The sequence below is a fragment of the Mercenaria mercenaria genome, chromosome 9 (genome assembly GCF_021730395.1).
Source record: "Mercenaria mercenaria strain notata chromosome 9, MADL_Memer_1, whole genome shotgun sequence".
Lineage (NCBI taxonomy): Eukaryota > Metazoa > Mollusca > Bivalvia > Venerida > Veneridae > Mercenaria > Mercenaria mercenaria.
The window spans coordinates 76,845,521-76,867,265 of record NC_069369.1 but is presented as its reverse complement, the minus strand read 5'-3'; the positions used below and the strand labels follow the sequence as shown (position 1 = coordinate 76,867,265).

The following is a 21,745-nucleotide window of genomic DNA, read 5'->3' as shown; positions in this document are numbered from 1 at the left end:
CTTTTTTCCTAGAATGCACTTATTTCTTACACATACCTTTGTTTTTGATTCTTTACTTCTACGACTGGTTTTCTTTTTGCCCTGACCCGTTGTGCTTGCCGAGGAACTTTCATCAGAGTCAATCTTAGCTTTCTTTGGATTGACAGTTCTTTCTTTCTTGTTTTTTACTCGTTTTCTAGGATTACTTACACCACTGTCTGTAGCCTATAATTGGTAAAACGTCGCATACATTGTATCATTTTTCATAGCAATTCTATCATCACATACAGATTAATCAGTTTATGAAATTTTCGAATCATTTTATTCTTCTTTTTTTCTCTCATACAAACACATAGTAAAACTTTTAACTTGACATACGGTTATTTAAACAAGTTATCAAAAACTGTTACATAATATTTTTGTTATCATTACAGTGAAATACCAACGTGTTGAGCAAAGTATTTGGTGATCAAAACTTAGAAAATTAAGAAGTTCTTCTGTACTCTGAATGACAAAACACTTTCCCTGATGTGAATCCATCTGATATTGCTTAATAACTACAGCATCAGGGTAGCCATGTAACAGTGCTGCTTTTCTCTAACAGAACAAAGAGTATGTTTCAAACTCATGTGTCCGGGCAAAACATAAACTGGGACCCAAGTTAAAGACTATTCTCACCTGTGTTTCAGTCTCTGATGCTGATGTTGTTGAACTATCATTTGTCTCTGATTTGTCCAGATTTCCATTTGGGAGAATAGCACTTATAGGCGACTTGCTACCATCTTTACCTGGAGATATGTATGAACAATTCACATAACAGTTTTTCACTTCTTTATCTTTTTCAAGATCACCTGATGGATTATTTTGGTTCACATTACCACCATCCGCCACAACAGCTGGTCCCGTGACGGGATCTTGTGGCTGCGATTCTTGTTTGTCTTCGTCGGAATGTCTTTGTAACCACGCCTTTTTTAAATTTGGGTGTTTCGCGGCTTTATGAGGTGAAGGTGTATTTTCTTGTTTTAAATGAGGTGGGGGACTAGGAGCACTTAGGGTATCACTGTCTGTGTCAATTTGTCCATTGGCAACACGATTAATGCTTTCAACATATGACATTGCAGAGTTACTATTTCCACTATTTGATAAATTAGATTCCTCATTTTGTGCACTCTGTTGTGATGTGACGGGTGTACTTGACCTTTCAAGACTACTTTTTGGTTTATATGGTTGAGGTTTGTGAGTTAGTTGTTGTTGTAAATGTTGTTGATGGAGATCTCGTAAGTTGTCCGCACTTGGTGGCTTTTTAATCTGACCTTCTTTCGGCTTACCGAGTTCCGGATCAGACATAAAAGCATTCTGCACAGTGTTTTCAACAAAGGATTTAAAACTGTCCATAAAACCTGTCAGACCGTGTAATCTATTTTTGATCACAGCCTGCGATGACGTGGTCGTGGCAGTTCCTGCCTGTGTTGTGGACATAGCAGATGATAGAACACTACCGCTGCTTGTTGTGTAAGGTGACTGGTTTGACACGATCTGTGGAGTGGTACAAGGAACGGACAGATTTAATGGATTGTTATTGCTGGAAGCTGTAGGGCTGTGGCTCTGTACTTCGCTGCCTTTTTGTCTTTTACGACTATTACCTTCTTTCTGGCCTTTACGTTTTGATCCCATTGCACTATGTTGCTGCATTTGTTCTCTGTAAGAAGAGTGAGGAGATTGGGCAGCTCTCGGAACCTGGGCTGTGCCAGTTACCGAAACAGTTCTTTGAGAATCGCCACCCTTTCCGTTGGAATTGTTAGAATATATGGGGTTTGGAACTAGTCCTTGTTGAATTAAACTGTATGTATATGGAACTGATGAGTGAGGTAATGACACTGGTGGTTGAGCTATTGCAGGCGAGTATGATCCGGATGAATTAACGCTAGATGGATGAGAGACTGGGTTTGAGCCTGGACTTCCTCTCGTTTTGCTCACGTTAGGGCTACACCTATAATCCATGGGCTCCATTACTGCCGCTGAAAGTTGCTGAGGGCTGGCTATTCTCAATGGGCTCTGAGATCTGGATGTACCTTGCCTTACAGCATCTGCACGGAGAGCCGCAAGCTGTTGTGAATGTGCCGTCATCGGGTTCATTCCATGTGAGCCCGGACTTGAGGAACTGGAATGAGGCCTTTCTGGTGTATGTGCAGGTTTAGGCTGGTGATGTGGGGACATATGACTTGTGTACTGTGGACTTGCAGATTTCAAACTCCCGTCTTTTGTTTTGTTTTCCACTATCACAGAACTGTACGGTTTTGAGTCTTTTATCAAAGGCGGGGGAACTGACAAGTCTTTTTTACGAGGTGACTGAGAACGATTTAATTTAGAGTCTAATACACCTTTTTCACCCTTTATCTTCTCTAATTCATACGACTGTAACTGATCGGTGGTGATGAAGGAATACTTCTCTGGTTTGTACCCATAAAGACTAAAATTAGCCTGAACTTCCTGCTTCACATTAGTCGAAGAGCCTGGTTCACGCTTAATTGAATGCCTTTCATATGGGGCTGATCCCATTTCTTTCCGCATTTCCTGCTTGATGTCCGACTTATGATCTCCGGCAGAAAGCATTTTCTGGTAGCGTATGTATTCTTCCTGCTGGGACATAAGTTCTTGGTGTTTACGCATCATCTCTGCGTAATGGAAATCCGTCTCTCGTAACTGTTCCTGAAAAACATTAAAACAACTGTAATGAAACAACTGTCCCTAGCTTTCTGTTCAGCACATATCAGTGTAAAATTCCTTAATCAGTATGTTTGTTGTCATTTTATTGCCGTAAGAGACTGTTTCTTGTCATACAAATGCAAGACTATATCAACGCAATTGATATATTTCTGGCGAAAGTATTTCATAGAAACCAAATTGATTTCCTCTGAGAAATAGGTACCAAAAGGCAGATAGAAAATCTCTTATACCCCGTTTCTCCAAAATTCAATAACACTGACAATGTCTCTATTTATGTTATCTTTACAGTTAGCAAATTTTTCATCAAACTAATGAGGCCGATAGTTTATCCTAAAACTATCTAACAAATATTGATCAATTCTACCCAAACTGGAGCCAGTTTGTTTCAACAAATCAATCAGCGTTAAATTCAATTCTTTCCTTGCAGCCCACATACATCTTTTCTTGTTCCGCTCTCATCTATTTCCATCAACTGAACCAGACAGAAAAATCTGCTGAGTAAACAAACGGCCTACAAGCTTCTTTATAATTCATAACTTGCATAACACAGCTTCTATGCACCAATTCTTGCATGTTAAATGGGATTTTTTTTTCCATTTCAGGTATCAATTTCCTAACCCCAACCTTTATAGAGATAATCAATATGCTGCCTATTTCATAAATAATTAAATAAGGCTAGTAAATCAATACACATTATCATCTGTCAAAGACTTGTCACTATTCTGAGGAAAATCTGACACTACATTAGCCCAGTAGATGACTCCCCAATAATCTATCATAAAACAGTGAAAATTATAACCGGCCCATACCATGGTTTCCGCTACAGTTTTCTTTTCTCCCAGCATGACCTTATTAATCCTCCCAGTACGAGAGGGTATTTACTGGCGCATGGAGAATCCTGTCCTTTCACAGTATGTTCTAACGGTAACTTTTTTTGCTATTAATAAATCTATAACAAACCTTCACAGATGAAATAGTTCATTAATAAGAGAATGACGTAGGACAGGTGTCTGCTGTTAATTAAACTGACAAGTCAAAAGGTCAACATTTGGCAGTCTTATTAATCTACATACTTCTGTGACCCTTCTGTACAAGGCCTCACAACCAAATGAAAAGAAGGACAATTTTCGATAGAGAACTAATTCTGAACTAAGATTACTGCTCTCTTGAATGGGGTTTCTGTTTTTTAGAGTTGGCAGTCTAAAAAGGACCATTTTCAATAAAGAGAAATTATTCAAAACTTAAAGATTACTGCTCAGTTAAATGGGGTTTCTGCTATTCACCGATGCCAGTTCAGAGGGACTATTTCTAACAGAAGGGACTTATTCCAGTCTAAGAATACTGCTCAGTTTAATGGGGTTTCTGCTTTTTTAGGGTTTCCAGTAAAAGGGATTCACTGTTGTGTATAGATAGAACAATTTATATTTCCATGCCTTTCTTAAGACAGTTTTAAGTATTAGCTTCTAACATTAGACTTTTTATTTAAAAAAAAACAAAAACTTGGACGTAATAGGGATTCCCTAGTTTAATATACCTGTTTTATTTTCTCTTCAGGTTTAAGTTCCCCCATCTTGGATGAAGGGTGCTGGGGATCGGGTTTGGGTTTGCCAGTACCCAGTGTGATGGAAGGCTGAGGCCACATCCCTGTCTGCGCAGCCTGCAATGTACAAGAAGAAATCTTTCCATTTATTAAATGTGAAAGCATAATACATCTTCACTACATGACAAATTGTCATAAACATCTTCTATACATGACATGGGATAAGAATACCATAACGTATTCAAAAATAAATTTTCTGTTTAGCCCACAAGTCCTGACTTAAAATAATATTATCATATACAAAGTCTAGACGTAATAGATATGACTGTAAATCAACATAAAAAATAAACAAGGCAAAAACTTTAACTTTAGGACCAAACTGTGACTTCCAGCAGACCAATAATGGGAATAAATCATCCTAGCAAAAATTGAGGTAAACTTTAAACATTTTAACACAAAGTAGCAATAAGCTGAAAAGAAAGAACATCCAAATTTGGTTCATCTCCCCACATCCCTTACCCTAAGGCTTTAAACTGTAAAATCAGAATTGTAAACTGTCCATTTCATGAAAATAGGTACTCCTGAACGTGCCATTTTAGTTTTAAATAATCCTATAATGTTTCACAAGTTGGCTATATATGGCAGATATTGTTACACAAGAACTAAGTCAAATTCTAAAATACCCAACTTTAAGCGTCACGAAAATATCTGTGTTTACGGTAATTAATCTTTCTAAGAGACAAGTTTATTGTGTGGAGAATAGCTCTCTGTATGCATAATTAAGTTCCAGAAATCAACAACATCAGGAGTGTTTTATGTTACATGATGACAAGACAAAAACATTTAAACATGCTTTCCAAACATAGAATATTCACGTCTTTATTTCTCATACTCCTCTGGGGAATGTTGTTTCCTCGTTATGACATAATGAATACAAGCATGATCAATGGCAGCCATTAACATTGTGAATATGAAAAAAATTAGTCCATGTAAACTTTGTAAAGTACTTTTTATAAAGGCATGTCAAGAATTCCCTTATTTTGCGACTGTTTATTCAAATTCACATGAAAACGACCTTTTGTCTTTTAAGGCAATGGACCCATAATGCCAAACAGCAATTTATTTGCGACTACCTATACTCCATATCCAATGGTCAGAACAGAAACTTATTTTTCATAACAACCCGAGAATGCCAAGAAGGTATACTGGCAGTATGTAAACGAACAGAAATTGCTCATTGTCATTACAGACCCACTACTGAAACCTAAAGTCAGAAAGAATACCTGCCTCTAGGGTCACTTACCAGTAGCAACAAAAAATTGAGTAGGTAGGTAGATAACTTTTTTTTTTTTTTTTTCTAATTCTATTTCAAGTAAAAAGTGACATTAAAAATTGTATTAAACTTTTCTAACAAAAGAATTTTAACAGATTTTACCTAAATATCCCCAATATTTACTTCCAATGTTTTTTTTTCTCCCAAGGTCAAAGCAAAATGTTAGGGTTGGGGATCAGGTAACCCTAAACATCGATACCTTTTTCTTTCAGACCTTAATATAACATAGACTGTTTTTCCTAAGACTAACTTCTCCAACGGACTCATTCATTTACACATCCCTATTTCTTCAACCAGTTTTCAATGATTCAAGTTTTGTTGCTGTTTTTTTTTTCAACTAAACCTGGCATTTTTACCTTCTGTTGCAAAAGCTTATTATACAAACAGAAAATTTCACCATCAAAAGGGAAAAATCAATTTCAATTTACAGAATGTGTTACACATATTAACAACCTGTAATACAACTTATTTTTGTTACAATTGACGTCATGCCTAATCTCATAACATACTGATCTATCAATTCAACATAGTGATTCAATATAGATCAAACTTATTTAAATGTTAACAATCCAGCTAATATAATATACAATGCTCTTGCAAATGTATGGATGTATTTATATAACACACTTAAGTACATTTATAGTCATTGATAAGCATTCAGATGTAGAATATCAGTTTTGTCAATAATTAATGCCGCAATGTATTTCATTAACAATAAATATAGAAACTGTGTCATACATGCCTTGGTATTTATGATTTATAAGTTCATGTGAGAAGTTATCAAGGAGAAAAATAGAAATGAGGACCTGAGCACACAAAACTTTTTATTACAAAGTACTACACAATACTGAAAGAAAATCCGACTACCATGGTACCATTTAAGAGCCATGGTTTTTAACCACTTTCCCCTCATTACAGCTGCTTCAAACACCCCTCCCCACACCCACAACTTTGAATGTAGAATCGTTTCATATAACTATCCAGCCGAACCTTCTCACCAAGGTGCCCTGCCCTTGTCTGAAATAAATGTTTAAATGGGCACCTGGAGTCTTCTGAAGCAATCATATAGGAAAGTGGCCATATAACCAATATATTGTGTACTTTGACCGATTTGAGAAATTTGTCTGGCACTTTAAAACTTGTCCAAAATCCAGAAACCCAATAACAATTGCATATTTATCGGCTGTAAATATTTAAAGTATTCAGTTTCAAAAGCGTCATTAAATTGAACAAAACAAAGAAACAAACACAGACAAATACAATGACATTACAGCTGCAGTAGCAGAAGAACAGTCAAAGTCACTTAGACCATTACAGGCAAGAACAACATCATTTTCTACTTGTAATCACTCACTTACAAAGCAACCTTTTACGCTAAATGATCATCTTCCTTGTAAAGGTAGGAGTTGTTCTAATGCAAAGCATGCAAGAACACCATTAACCTCTCTGATCAATTTTCTCATTTCCCTGCTTCTGGTTGATTGATTAAATGTCACTGACAGTATGAAGCTGGCAGCCTACTTACAGGAACAGTCTAACGTTGCCATGGTAACGGAGACAGAAGTGGGAAAATGTCAACTTGTGTTTTTTTCCCTCTGATTGTGTTCCATGTATCAGATATGCATGGAAACAACATGAAACTGGGATTAAACAGTGTGGCAGATGGGCAGAATGAGGCAGTACAAACAGGATATCAAGTCGAAAAGATTGCAGAAAATCCAGTTACAGAATGTTTTAGTATCGAAAGGAAACAAATCATAGTACAGAGAAGCAGCAAGTCATAATGTAGAAGGGCAGCCAGTCAAATTTATAGGCAGCAAGTCATGGTACAAAAAGGCAGCAAGTTGTAGTACAGATAGGTGCTGTCTCAAAATAGAGATGGGCAGTAAGTCATAGTGAAGTGTAGCCAGTCATAGTATAGAAGGGCAGAAAGTCATACTATTGAAGGGCAGCAAGTCATTGTACAGAAGGGCAGCAAGTCAGGTTACAGAAGGGTACCCAATTACAATATAGATAGGCAGCCAGGTATAGTTAAGGACAGCCAATCATAATTTAAAATGGTTCCCAGTCTAGTGTAGAAGTAGAAGTGAAGTCAACCATAGTCTAAAAGGCAGCAAATCACAGTAAAGGGCAGCCAACCATCACATAAAGAGGCAGCAAGTCATAGTATAGATAGGCAGTAAGTCAAAGAAGATAGGCAGCAAGTCGTAGTATAGATGGGCAGCAAGTCACAGTATTAATGGAAAGAAAGTCATAGTATAGATGGGCAGCAAGTCATAGTATAGATGGGCAGCAAGTCATAGTATAGATGGGCATAAAGCCATGGTATAGATGGGCAGCAAGTCATAGATGGGCTGCAAATCATAGTATAGATAGGCAGCAAGTTATAGAAGACAGGCAGCAAGTCATAGTATAAATGGGGAGAAAGTCATAGTATAGATGGACAGCAAGTCATAGTATAGATGGGCAGCAAGTCATAGTATAAATGGGAGAGTCATAGTATAGATGGGCAGCAAGGCATAGTATAGATGGACAGCAAGTCATAGTATAGATGGGTAGCAAGTCATAGTAAAGATGGACAGCAAGTCATAGTATAGATGGGTAGCAAGTCATAGTATAGATAGGCAGCAAGTCATACAACAGAAGGGCAGCCAGTAACAGGCAAGCAAGTGAAGCATAATATAGTGTAGAAGGGCTGCAAATCATAATAAATATAAAAGATAGCAAGCCACAGTGTAGAAAGGCAGCAAGTCACAGACTATACTGTGGCAGTAAGTAGTATATGTATGAGGGCAGTAAATCACAGCATAGAAAGACAGAAAACTGCATAAGTATGAACTTTCCATAATATTATTGAAGTGTGAGCAAAGGACATCATTCAATTAGACTTCTGTTTAGAGAAATATCAACCTTGTTTATTGGCAAATATAAAATGAAGAACATGACCTTAGAGAAGGCAATAAATTAAACGGATTCAAATCACACAATAAAGCATCATGCACAAACAAAAGGAACATGCGTCTGCACATAATAGTTTAATAAAACATTGTTATCCTACCTTAGATGGAAACACAACAAAATATGCAAATGCCCCTGTACATGTACTACATTTTTTTCTAAGATTTATTTGAAACTTTACTTCAACAGAGATTTCCTTCATTCTTAGAAAGTCATGAATCATGAATAGCTCAATTTGACACCTCCAGACAGATTTGAATTAAAATTATTACACTTTATACCACAAACTGAAAGTTTCACTGCCTACAAAGCGGAATATTTATACAAAAATAATACATATAAAAGGCAATAAAACAGGGGATAAAGACAATGTCTAGTATAAAGAAAGACGGAGATATTACCATGTATTTTGAACGATAGTTTGCGTTAGGATATTGGTAACCGTCCATAGTTGTGTTGTGATTTTGGGGCTTCTTCCAGTTCTTTACAATAAAATAAAAACATTCTGTTACGTCCTTACATTATACAATTTTTTGTTTTTTTTTTGTTTTTTTTTTTATATATATAACTTGGCTGCTGGAGCTATCTAATTTAATGTATTAAAGTTTTATTTCTGGAAATCTGAAACAGAACAAATGCTTCTGTTCTTAACAGCAGATAAAAAAGTTTATCTAATTTATTATTAGTTAAGTTTTGCTTTAGACTCGGTACTTCTAATCAGATCACATACCACTGATAAATATAGGTCATTTAATATAACACTTATAACACATCATTCTTTAGCGATTTTGTGAGAAATGTTACGACTTTGTGAGAAATGTTATGACTTTGTGAGAAATGTTACAAAAAGTGCAAAGACATTTTGTATGATTAATCTAATGTTATTTTATCTAACAATAAAATGAATCTCAACAAAGTTGTGATATTGATTCGTTATTTTTGTGAAGTTGTTGCGAAAATTAATTCTCATTTTCTAACTTTGTTCTGTGTATATGTTCATGTTCGCAATTCATTCGCAAACAAATCACATCAGTGGCAAAATCAGACATGCTAACAATACTTTGTAACTGTTAATCACTTCCATATTATATATATTCACTGACACCAGTTAAAAAAATCTACTGTTACCTCAAAATCAGGATTTAAAAAGTGCTGCTTACCCTTTGACTCGCCAATCTGAGTGACTCGGAGAAATGCTGGTCCACAGCAGCGTGAGAGTCAACCGACTCTTTTAGGATTCGTCGTTCCCTCTCCAGTCGTTCTCTGTGTTCCCGTTCCTGTCTGTCCTTCTCCTGTTTTTCCCGCTCTAAGCGTTCACGTTCTATTCTTTCTTGTTCAACCTTCTCTCGTTCACGACGTTCCCTGTAAAAAATCACAAACAGAATTATTCTAGTTCAAAAATATACTTCAACCACAACAACACACACCAAATTCATTCCCTTTGAAGAAATACATTATGACCCCTTGCATATAACAAATCTGATGTAAACTTCAAAACTATTGCATCAAAATTAATATCTGCTACTCTTCATAGTGTGAAGATTTTGAGTATATATAACTGAGAAACATGAAAAACTTGTTTTTCTCAAGGGATTTATTGGATTTTCAGTGCATGAAAAGCTTGGTAATCTGTTAATGTATTTGACCTAGATTTGAGACTTTTATTCAGGTGCACTCATGTGTTTCCTGTATGTAGATAAGGTGTACATGTCTGACATCTAGTATGACAAATGGTACATTATGTAGGATAGGACATGTCACACAAGTTATAAACCACTGATTTATAGCTGTGTGCCTGCCAGCCATTAATGAACTGTCTATTATGTCCTGGGATGTGTAGACCTCTGTATTTTACTGGTGGAAAACAAATCATAATGTACACAACAAACAGGTTTACTTTCTGGATATTTAATAAAGAACCATTAATATATTTATTGCTATTGTGTCCAATCCCCTCCCCTACCACTCCAAGAAGTCATAAAAGTACCTATGATAAAAGCATAAACAAAATGTGTCTTAGTACTAAAACTTCATTACAGGAATTTTATAACCCATGTATGTCTCTGTGTGGCATGATGGGTAGGGGATGTCCCCGGATGGTAATAGAGTTAATGAAGTCATACATACAATTTGTTGTATTCTGAAGAACATATATATACATCTGAAGTTACCCTTCAGGATCCCTATCAACTCTTAGATCTTTTATCAGTACAACTGTACTCATAGATACAATAAAATGTACGAAAAATAGCTAACAAGTGGGTACAGGCATTATCTACATTTAAACATGAGTTACACCATGTCATGTTGACCTACATCTTGCCTCCAATGTTAGATAATATAGCAGGGCAAAGGTCACAGGTCTGATACAAACAATTAGTCATTACCCTGTCTTGATTATTATCTGGAGTGTCTGATACTTCAATCCAGAAATGTATGCATGTGTAGTGCAGATTGCCCTCCCTGCTAACACACAAGAGGTACATTTTAATTATATGGAAAATACTGACAAAGGGTGTGTGGGGGAGGGTAAGGGGTAATGGGTCGGGTGTTGGGGGGGAGTGGAAAAAAGAAGGATAAATATTCAACTGGGAAAGCCACGTTCCTAAAACATAGTCTCCCTACACCGTAAACCACAGTAGCACAGACACACATATACACACTGAAACATTAAAAGCGACAATGTATTTTATCTGCTTATCTTATCCTCATCCCCTACCCCCACCCTACCCCCACATAACATCGTTGACCCAAATCCAGATATAAAATTACCTTACTTACTCAACCATCTCTCACCCTAACCTACCCCAAGTTTCTTGCATCTTTTTTAACACCATTCAAATATTGCACTTTCAAACTTAAACTCTAATAAAACAACTTCGCCTTTTTTGAACAAGTTTGTATGAAATAATTTACACAATCTGAATGTATGTAATGTATTTACTTTTGCATTATTTTGTTTCCCAACACACATCATGCCTCAAAGCTTGAGTGCAATCAGAGCATGACAAAAGGCTGGTTCATGATAAAATATCCCGCCATATTCATTCTCCCCCTTAATGTGGCCCCTTAACACTTTTAAGTCTTTGTTCCAAAACCCTGCTCTATAAAGCCATGGGTTTAAAAGCAAAAATACAACAAAACAGTACTTAAATAGCTGTAGAAACATCCCCTTTCCTGCATTTATACAAAATATGCCTGCATGACTGCAAATCAGCAAAAATGAGTCACTGATGCCTAAAATTTACCTCAAAAACTGCAACACTGGAATGCAAGATAAAAACTATAAAACTACATTTTTTATTACCAACCCAACATCTAACAGAAACATACTACCTCAAAATAATTCCATTATTGTTTCCACACACATTAGAAAAATAAAACCTTTATCTATTTGCAAAGAATGCTGTATATTCAATTAAGAGGCAACATGCAAGCTCAAAATACCAAGATGGCGGAGATTATCCAAATCAATACAGCTAAGGTGAAGGTCACGTGCATAATGAAGGTCTTATTCAGGATGAGAAATAAATAGCAGGCCTGTAGGTTAACATTGCCATTGATTTCCCCCACATGAAGCATGTTATCAGAGATACAAGAGGGGCATAAATAGCCTCTTCATTATAAATTCAGGAGAGACAACCAAAAATGGGACAGTTTAAAGCTTGATGCGAAATAGATTAATTTTTCTGTTTTTCTCTTTCTCTTTCAGAACTACTTCAATCAAAATGGCAAAATACACCATCATAACTGTAAAGTGACCTGGGTTGAGTGCAGTTGTGTGATTTACACTGATCATATTGAAACAAATGTACCTTAGAGCTAATGAATAATTTATCTTTATTATCAGGTATCTAATTTACATAAAAACAATAACTGCATCAGGGTGCTTTTGAAACCTATAAATCATAAGGGCCTACTTCCCTCTATGAAATTACAATCTTTTAACTTTAATGGGAACAGCTCAAAACCTTTGTTTAAAACTATGAGCAAATAAAGAAACCTACCTGTCAAGTCTTTCTTTTTCCATTCTTTCACGCTCTCGTCTTTCCCTCTCTTTTCTTTCACGTTGTTCCCTTAAGTCCCTTTCTCTTTCTCTCTCTATCCGTTCAAGGCGTTCACGTTCTACGAGATGCTGTTCTTGCTGCTCGTGCAGAATTCGAGCCTCACGCACGAGATCATCCTGGTGTTTAGCTAGTAGCCATGGTGGTGGTACTGGCACAGACGGATATTTCTGTTGCCACAAATGTTCTAGCTGTGATTTGTTCATACTACCTCGTGGCGGAGGATACGACATTGATAATGCATTCCGATATTGCTCAGAAGCAGCTAATGCAGCAAGTTGTTGCTGTTGTACAGCTGCAATCTGCTGATGTATCGCCAGAGTAGCTGGGTCTAACTGATGCAAACCCGGAGGTAGCAAGCTAGACAGCGATGCCCCTGGTATTGAGGGACCCATCTGTAGTGGCGATGGATATGCTACAGAGGGTATCACTGGAGTTCGAGATGTACGTTCCATTGCACTTGATAATGGTACAGATGAGGTCATGCCTACACTAGCAGGTCGAGAAGCTTGTGTGGGAATAGGATTGTGAACCTGTGGATATGATTTGTGAGGATTATGCATACTTGGTACATTACTCCGCACTGGATTTTTGCTCATTAATTCTGGGTCCCTGTATATTTGAACTGGTTCACTTTTGTCAACAATTAATGGACTTGAAGCAGTACTACTTTTCGAACTTTTTAAATCATCAACTCGAGAAGAAGGACGATGTGCTTCATCTCCACTAAGTCCAGAACTGCAACGACTGTCACTATTCCGCGACAGACAACGTTCGTCCTGAGACCAACTGGAATTAGTGTTTGTATTTTGTAAACTGCTATTAAGTGAGCCTACACTATGCTTATTATCCCTGGGTAATGACTGATTTTCACATTCACGATCAGAAGTTGGTGAGGACAATGTACTTGGCACACTTCCAGCCTTTTCGTCACCGTTAAAGGAAGACAGTTTTCCTGCACGTGCAATCTGGTCTGTAACAGACTGATTAAAGTCAATGCTTGTTGGAATTCCACTATTCTGAGGTGTTCCTGATGAAGCACCCCCTGCTAGTAATGATTGTTTCTTTTTTATATAGTGCATATTATCCCCTGATTCATTTAAAGAAGTCTTTTCCTTTTCGATGCAGTTTCCTTTTTCCGCATCTACACTCTTTTTGGAGTCTGTGGTTTTTACCTGAGAATTTTCATTGTCTTTCTTTTTCTCCTTACGTTTAACTTCTTTTTCTTGACATGCTTTCCGTGGGGATTTTCTCTCCTTTAATTCCCCTGATATAGCATTCCCTGATTCTTTTTCCTTCTTTTTCAAAGCACTTTTAATTTCTTTGACTTTTTCCTCAACTAAATTCTTGCTATCTTTCTCACTATTTACATTATCCTTTTGTTTTGCTTTAGTTGAGCTTGGGTTTTCAGTTACTGGCTGAGGTGTATTTAAATCACTTTTCAAATCACTTTTATCTGTTTTGGCACTGCTATTAACCTTTCTATCACTCTTTTCTGCTTTTTTGTCTTTTTTACAGCTCCCTGAATTTGGCTTGATCACAGACTCGGCTTCTGTTTCCACTGGTGTCCTACTTAACGACCGTCTCCGAGGAGAGTTGCTTGTACCCCTGGGAGACTCAGTACGATTTCTAGGCGAATCAGTTCTCCGTAAAGAAGGTAATTCTACCTTATCATCCTTTTTCTGTCGAGATCTGGCTGGTGTTTTGGGCTTACTTTGTAAACTTTCAGTGTCTGACTTCACTTCACTAGTTTCCTTTGCAGAATCTTTTTTATTGTTTTCAACACTTTTCTCCCCTAACTCTTCACTTTCCTTGTCACGTTCGCGATTTCTCTGAGGCCGTATCCGTTCCTTCGCCGGAGTGTTCCGCGGAGAAACTCTAACTGGATGATTACTATCCGAGTCAGAAACCTGAGTATTGACAAGATCAGTTTTATTATGAGTCTGTGGTTTTGTTTTCCTCTTGGAAGTCAAGTTTTCAGACACAACTTGTGCTTCTACTCTCCTCTTCCTGTCTTTTGAATTTGACGTTTTCTGTTTCACACTTGTTTTATCCAATCCTGAAAGACACAATACCAAAAAATAATGTATGCATGCCCGAAACATTAAGAGTAAGCTACAAACATCTGCTATAAATATCATTCAAGCTCTAGAAGGAAAAGAGTTGGGATGCAAGTCTGATTTCAAACTCTACCAATATAAATAACTGTCAATTTCTTTAAATCGAATCCTCACGTTTGGAATGAAACAAAAGGCACAAAAATGAACCAAGAGAGCTTCCAAAATGAAAGCGCTGGCTACATCATGTCCTGTTGCAAAAAAAACAACAAAAAAACAACAACAAAAAAAAACAAACAAACATAACAGCACTGTAAAATGACTAAGGTACACAATGTTCAGCACTGTAATGGATCAAACTCAAATTCACCACTGATACAATGTAAGTTCCCAGGTAACAAAGTCATGAGAAGGTCAATCTTATATCATGTCAAGAACCATGTCTTGCCTGAAGATAATCTCTCCTACCATTAATTTCTTTTACACTCCCATCAATTCCGAAAATAACTCCTGCCGGCTGATTGTACATCTAAACAATCTATAATCACTTGTACTAAAAGTCTTTTAACAACATTCCATCTGAAATCATATTGCATTCCTTGATTAACATAACCATTTGTTTTTGTGGTAAAATGTAGCATATCAGGGGGAAAAAGTATATTAAGGCCATTCATATTCCATATTTCGTTTACTGTGTCCCGGTTATCAAATAACTACTGCAAAATATTGTCTTCTTAATCATGTTAGTATATTTACATTTTCTGTTTACATATTTTAACAATGAAACACAATCTTTAAGCAATCTTTAATCTCATTTCGCCATGAACTTTTTGTTTTTAAAATCTGAGGCAGTTGGTAAACAGCAAACAATTGTAGAACAAATAGACAGTAGCAATGTTTAAGTTGTCACTATGCCATGTTTTTCTGGCAGACCTAATCGGTTTGGCAGGTGCATCTGAGAGGCTTAGTTATTTCCAGGAATCTTGCCTACTGTTTATGAGATTACTGGCTCCAATCCAGTGATTCTCACAATCAGTCAATATTATGGTGCACCAATAATGGGGCTTGTACTTAGCAATCAGCAAACATGTCATTTGCATTCTTTGTTAAGTATCTGACATGAAAGAGAGGGACCTTACCAATGAGTGTACATCAAATTCACCAATTGACTTTCCAGTACTTAGTGCAGTGTGAAAAAGGGGGCAGACTGTTTAGGATACCTTCAGTATTTATAGCTTGCATTGAAAAAGGGGGCAGTCTATACCAGTATTTATAATGTGCATTGAAAAAGGGGGCAGTTTGTATCTATGATACCTTTGGTATTAATGTAGTGTGCATTGAAAATGCGGTCAATTTTTCTGCAGCTATTGAACAAAGTTGAAAACTGAGTGAAATTTTTCAATCTTTATTTGTAACAAAACGTTCATTCACCCTATTAACTATTTCAGTTTTTTTCCCTTCTCATCTCTTCTAGTGTTGTAAATAAAATACAACATACTTATGACTCAACATTAATTTTGTAAGCGCCTTTCATAACAAAAGTACTAAATGTGATATATCAACATGATCTATTTGTGTCAGTCAATAAATTTTAACCATGAACATGAAACTTCCTGCTTAATTTCAAAACCCCTCCCTTTTACCAGTGCCCTGCCTCCTCCCCTTCTAAATCCAAGAAGTATTGCGCTTGTTTTGCAATTGTGTAGTGTAATGCTACTGTAATTATGAGAACTGCGCACTTCAAGGTAACACACTTTTTTCGGCAAAAAAAAGAAGAAGGCACTTTACATTCATTTCATGCACCTACGATCGTCATCCAAAATTCATTACAAAATTACAAAGCATGACTTAAATCGTTAGGAAAAAGCATACAAAACATGAATACCTGTGCAATAAAAACTGGCAAAGTACTACCTCTTTTTAACTGTCAAAGTGGTAATGTAATTCCCCCATTGAAATTGATCATTCAAAAGAATATATTTACATTTCATCTTGTAATTGGATCCCAGTCATCAAACGCAGTCAGCCATGCGAAGAAAGACGAATATTTACTTTGTAATTACTTCTTCAGGCCTTTGACAAATTGTAACTTAATCCAGCTCATATTAAACATATCTGCCCACTGTGTTTCACCTATCATTAACCTCCTGATCTCTTTATACAGTCTAGTCCAAAACTAAATTACAACAATGATGAAGTACAAACACATTTCTTGTGGTATTACACAGAATAAGCAAATCCTCCTTTGGCACACTCTGAGCAGGCATCCATCCTTCCCTCCTTACACTGCATTCTCCTGATCATTTTTTGTCTTTTCAAATTCATAATCTAAATCCTTATGTATTTCAGTTAACGTTTAACAAAACTGTATTCAAAGCGCTAATGAAATAAGAAAAGTTATTCCAGAAATCAATGAATACGATATCATATATACCTACCGCTCAAATTTTTTTATGTTAACCAATATACTTAAATATTACTGTTTTACTTACTTCTTATATGTATCAAACACACCCAATATTACAGGTTTAAACATGGTCTTTAAAATCCCTTCTTTCACAAATGATAAATGTTGAATCACAATAAAGCTGAATTAAGTTTTCCAATGCATTTCTAAAGCTGGATTAATGTACAAAGGCAGCCTTTCTTCACATTGAAAAACCTCTTACTTGAACTAGTGACAGCTGTACAGATCATAAAACTGACGAGGGGAAACTATACCATAACCACTTTGTGGTTTTTTCCTTGGGGGTCATCTCAAAACATACTTTATCTGATTGTATCTTTCTGACGTGTAAGTTTATCAAATATTTATCAGTGACTGATAATTGTTTGCATCAAAGTTTATAACACTTATCCTATAAAAGATCATCAATAATTATTGTGAAATGCCCTTCTCAAACAATACTACATTATCACTTCAAATGCTGCAAAAGTGAAGTGTTTCACTACCGCCAAACAAATCATGAAACACTTAGAGAAAACAATTATCAAACAACAATATAAACAATGAAAAATGTACTTGTAAACGATGAAAAATGTACTTGAAAGTTAAAGTTTAAAGTCTCTAATAATTATTAATTTGTAACCACAAAAACAATGATGGAAGTTTATTCTTAAACAGTTTAATACTTCAACATGAAAGTAGCGGATAAGCCAACCTTATTTCTCCAAGGATATTGACAACATCATAATAATAATCATCATCATCAAAGAATTTCTTTCAAGATACTGTCAGCTGTCACAGAATCTGTTTTTTGTTATACTCTACTCTCTTGAATTCCAGTATGTTGAATAATTCACTATTTATGTATGTTTTCCCCTATTTTATCTCTCTCCCTGTCTGTTTGGTACCAATGAAAATCAATAGCAGCCAGAGAAAACCTGGGAGAGCAGACATTACCAGTACATATTCTCATCAGAATTTTGTCACCTTTGGGTAAAACTGTTGTAACTTTATATATACTTTAAAAAAAATCCTTCTGAGAAGGTAATTTCATGCAAATCTTATTAACTCCTAAGTGACCATATATGTATTTAGACCTGTACTCTGTACTCCACAAGGGAAGACTCTCTGTAATCTTATTATCTGGGTGGTTCTCAATGTTAGTTACAAAATCAAGATAAATAATTACATCATTATCTGAATGTATAAAATGTAAACAAAGATACAAAACATTTCTTTTAGTTATATTTTTAGCACTGATAATAATAATATAGGACTAGAAAAACAGCAACAATATCCTTATGTGTTACAATATCTTCTCCATCTACTACCAGTAAATGGACTTGATCATCAGATGTATTTGGCCACGATAAAGATAATACACTAATCACTCTTCCAATAATAGACACACTTTTTTGTGAGGCAAGTATGTCATACCTACAAGTGAAATTCTTCCCAGACTTTTATAGTACTTTGACAAACATAACATGTTACCTAGCTATCATTGTGTATTATATAACTATTATGAATAGATTAAGTCTGCTAAAGTCCTAGTTTGTTAAAATTACTTCTGGCTATTTCACACTGTGTTATGAAGTGATACATTTAACGATTTAAATACGAAAAATTATTGCCTGAAGGATATAAACCTCGGTCACCTTGAGAATCCCCCCTGAGGAAAAATGATACAATGCCTACATCCCAGCCATCCATCATTTGCATGTTTTACAGTCACCAAATAACCCATCCATACTGTCAATCAATAACCCTGCTGACTTCACTATCTAGCCTCTACAGATCAATGTCACCTGCTAACAGCCCTGTCACTTTGTTCACTTGGTGCACTCTTCCTAATTATTCCTAATGAAAATCAATACAACAGGAAAAAATATTTTTCCCATATTAGCTAATCAATTATCAATCGAAACTAGCCTAATTAATAAGATAAAATGTGATCAAAGTTCTACCATTCATAAGTTCTCCCTCATTATTCGTTATTGGTTTATTCTCAGATAGGGTAACTCTATTCAATCCTTTTTCATTTTTTTTCTCTTTTTTTTTATGAAATGCTGGTTCAATATCTGGAGGAGATATTCAAGAACATGTCCTCCATGTGAATAATGACTGTAAACAGAGGGAGACTTTCTGCAAGATTAATGGCTTTGATTATGCAATGAGTCATGTACAGAAAAAAAAAAAATACTTGGGGGAAATGCACATGGTAACAAAGAGACAGCCACGATGAAATATAACACTTCCTGTGCTTACGCAGCAAATCTTGTTTTTGGCTATGAAATATAAATAGCGGAGAGAAAAACAACGCCATGTGACCTATTGTGCTATTTAGTGTCATTTAAACGTTTAACCATGACCTTTTATGCTTGCTGACTGAGTCAGAAAGTTACGACATGACCAATCCTATAGGGCAAACTTGTTAAGACATTAAGTGCAGTGAAACTGTGCATTTTATATATTTTCCTCTTCTCCACAACTTCAGCTGCCGCGGTATCCATTTCTTTTGATTACCTCTTATTTGCAAACAAAATAGATTTTAATAGTTCAATTTATAGATGATTTGAGATTCAAAAATTTAGCCCTTTGTCTGCTGGCGGCAAGTTATTCTACCTTTGAGACCAGTGCAGATTAAGATCAGCCTGCACTGATCATGGTCTGCCCTGTTCGCTATCCAGTCACTAAATTTTCCGTGAACACCCCTCGAATAATAAATGGTATTGCCTTAATTGAATGATGGACCAGTACATTTTAGAAATTTCGTAGGTTAAAGGGAAATTTGGGCTTGCCAAATGTTTCCGAGGGTTATTACTTTCAATAATGCTTTTGTAACTACAATGTTATAAATCAAAGCTTCTACATTCCATAGCAGCTGCATAATTAGAAACCACCTAGACATGATTTTTTGTAATACTTTTTTTGTAATACTTTTTCTCAGAATTTATTTCAAAAAGGCTTAATATGTTTGTCCACATGATATAAGGCTGTAAGTAATGAGCTTTTCACTGCCAGACGCCTACTTTCTAAGAGGAAGCTTTTATGTTAAAACATTGTGCCAGAAAAAATTCACAGCTTGTAAATAATCGATAGCAACTCCAAGATACATCCTCCATACATCTTTCTAAGGTTTCTTTTTATAGATATTTCCATTAATTGAGACAGAAATTTTAACATCTCTCATCCTCGCGGAGGATTTCATAAGCCAGCACTTATAATGCAGAGAAATTCCGCGGTGCCAATTTGCATTGTAAATTGCTGCTTTGCCCAATCAGAAGTAATTACGTGAAAATTGCAAAAGATATTTATTCAGACATAAGCCGCCAAAAAACCGACATTATTTTGATAAATGAACTTAGATTCTCAAAGTCATTGTTAATCATAATTTCTGCATCTGACAGATCAAATCTGCATGTTTTTAATTTTTCAGCATTCTCTGGCAATTTGTCTTGCAGATCGGGAACTCAAACTCCAGCAAGTTCTGCTGCTTGCACTGGTTTTTCTTTATCAATTTTTAGCTCTCAATACATGTGATATAGTGAACATAAACTAGGTAAGAAGTATTAAAGAATACAAGAATTTCTAAAACTGCATGGATGATGATTATTGTACCTTTTATTTCCGTTCTTGCCGAGACGTCTAATGATGGTGATGCAATGGCAGTTATCGAAGATGTAATGGCAGGTGTAGAAGTCGGTGCAGGTGACTGAAGTGAAGTTCGAGATTTTTTTGGCGGCAATAAACACCGTGATGACGTAGTTGTGTGTGTTACAGATGAGCTACTTGTCCTTGTCTGAAAATACAAATATTATACACTCTTTACAGTTTCTTTCTTTAAAAGTTCTATGTTAAGTTAATACAGAGAACAAAGTGTTAATTTACACATACCTTGACAAAATATCAAATCTGTTTTCTTTTTTGTCTTTTTATAACCTTTGTTTCAACATGTTTCCTCAAGATTCTAGTATGTCAACTTTAGGGCGTGTTCTGTTTTAGTTTGTGACGTTGTTTCTATTTTTTTTTTTTAATTCACATATTATATACATTATGACAAATAATACGTCTGTTTCCTGTAAAAATTTGCCAGATGTGACAAGAAATACTGCTGGGAAGAAGATAAACCTCTTTAAATGTCAACCGTCTACTATAACAGCAACCTTAAAAAATTTCTTCAGGAGGCTTTAGGTCACTACAAGATCATGGTACAAAAACATCAATATTTAATACATAAGTTGCCTATTCTATATATTCTCGCAATGTGTAAAGAACCCAAATTTACCTGATGTCAATCCCCGCTATATCTCTAATTAAAATGCAAGACAAATATAATCCTTATCCATTCAACAAAATCGGATAATCACATATACTTCTATTATGAATGCTACATTTTAAGCACATGAAAATATGAACAATAATTTCCGACTTTATCTTTAATCAGAGCTATGTCTACCCTCTAAATATCTATAGATATCTCCACTGAATACACACTGATCAGATCTGTCACTGGTTTATCTTGATTTGTAAATCTTGAGTTTTATCTGCTCATCCTAGAAAATCAATGTAAAGATAGCATTGCTGAACAGGTATGTAATAAGAGATGCAGATCTAAAATAGATCACAACATCAGAAACA

General features: G+C 35.8%; 1 protein-coding gene across 5 annotated transcripts in view; it reads right to left on the bottom strand.

Annotated features, from left to right (window-relative positions):
* Positions 1 to 21,745, bottom strand: part of LOC123547522 (daf-12-interacting protein 1-like) — a 115,846-nt gene that overhangs the window by 11,505 nt on the left and 82,596 nt on the right. For 3 of the 5 annotated variants that reach the window (XM_053551773.1, XM_053551777.1, XM_053551775.1), the window contains 7 exons: positions 20,726 to 20,906; positions 12,545 to 14,660; positions 9,698 to 9,899; positions 8,939 to 9,019; positions 4,241 to 4,363; positions 658 to 2,688; positions 37 to 204 (listed from right to left, as the gene is read on the bottom strand). In XM_053551773.1, the coding sequence (XP_053407748.1) occupies positions 37 to 204; positions 658 to 2,688; positions 4,241 to 4,363; positions 8,939 to 9,019; positions 9,698 to 9,899; positions 12,545 to 14,660; positions 20,726 to 20,906 (4,902 nt within the window). Of the gene's footprint in view, positions 1 to 36; positions 205 to 657; positions 2,689 to 4,240; positions 4,364 to 8,938; positions 9,020 to 9,697; positions 9,900 to 12,544; positions 14,661 to 15,126; positions 15,203 to 20,725; positions 20,907 to 21,745 lie in introns of those variants that run through there. The other 2 variants (XM_053551776.1, XM_053551774.1) reach the window with 2 other exon arrangements.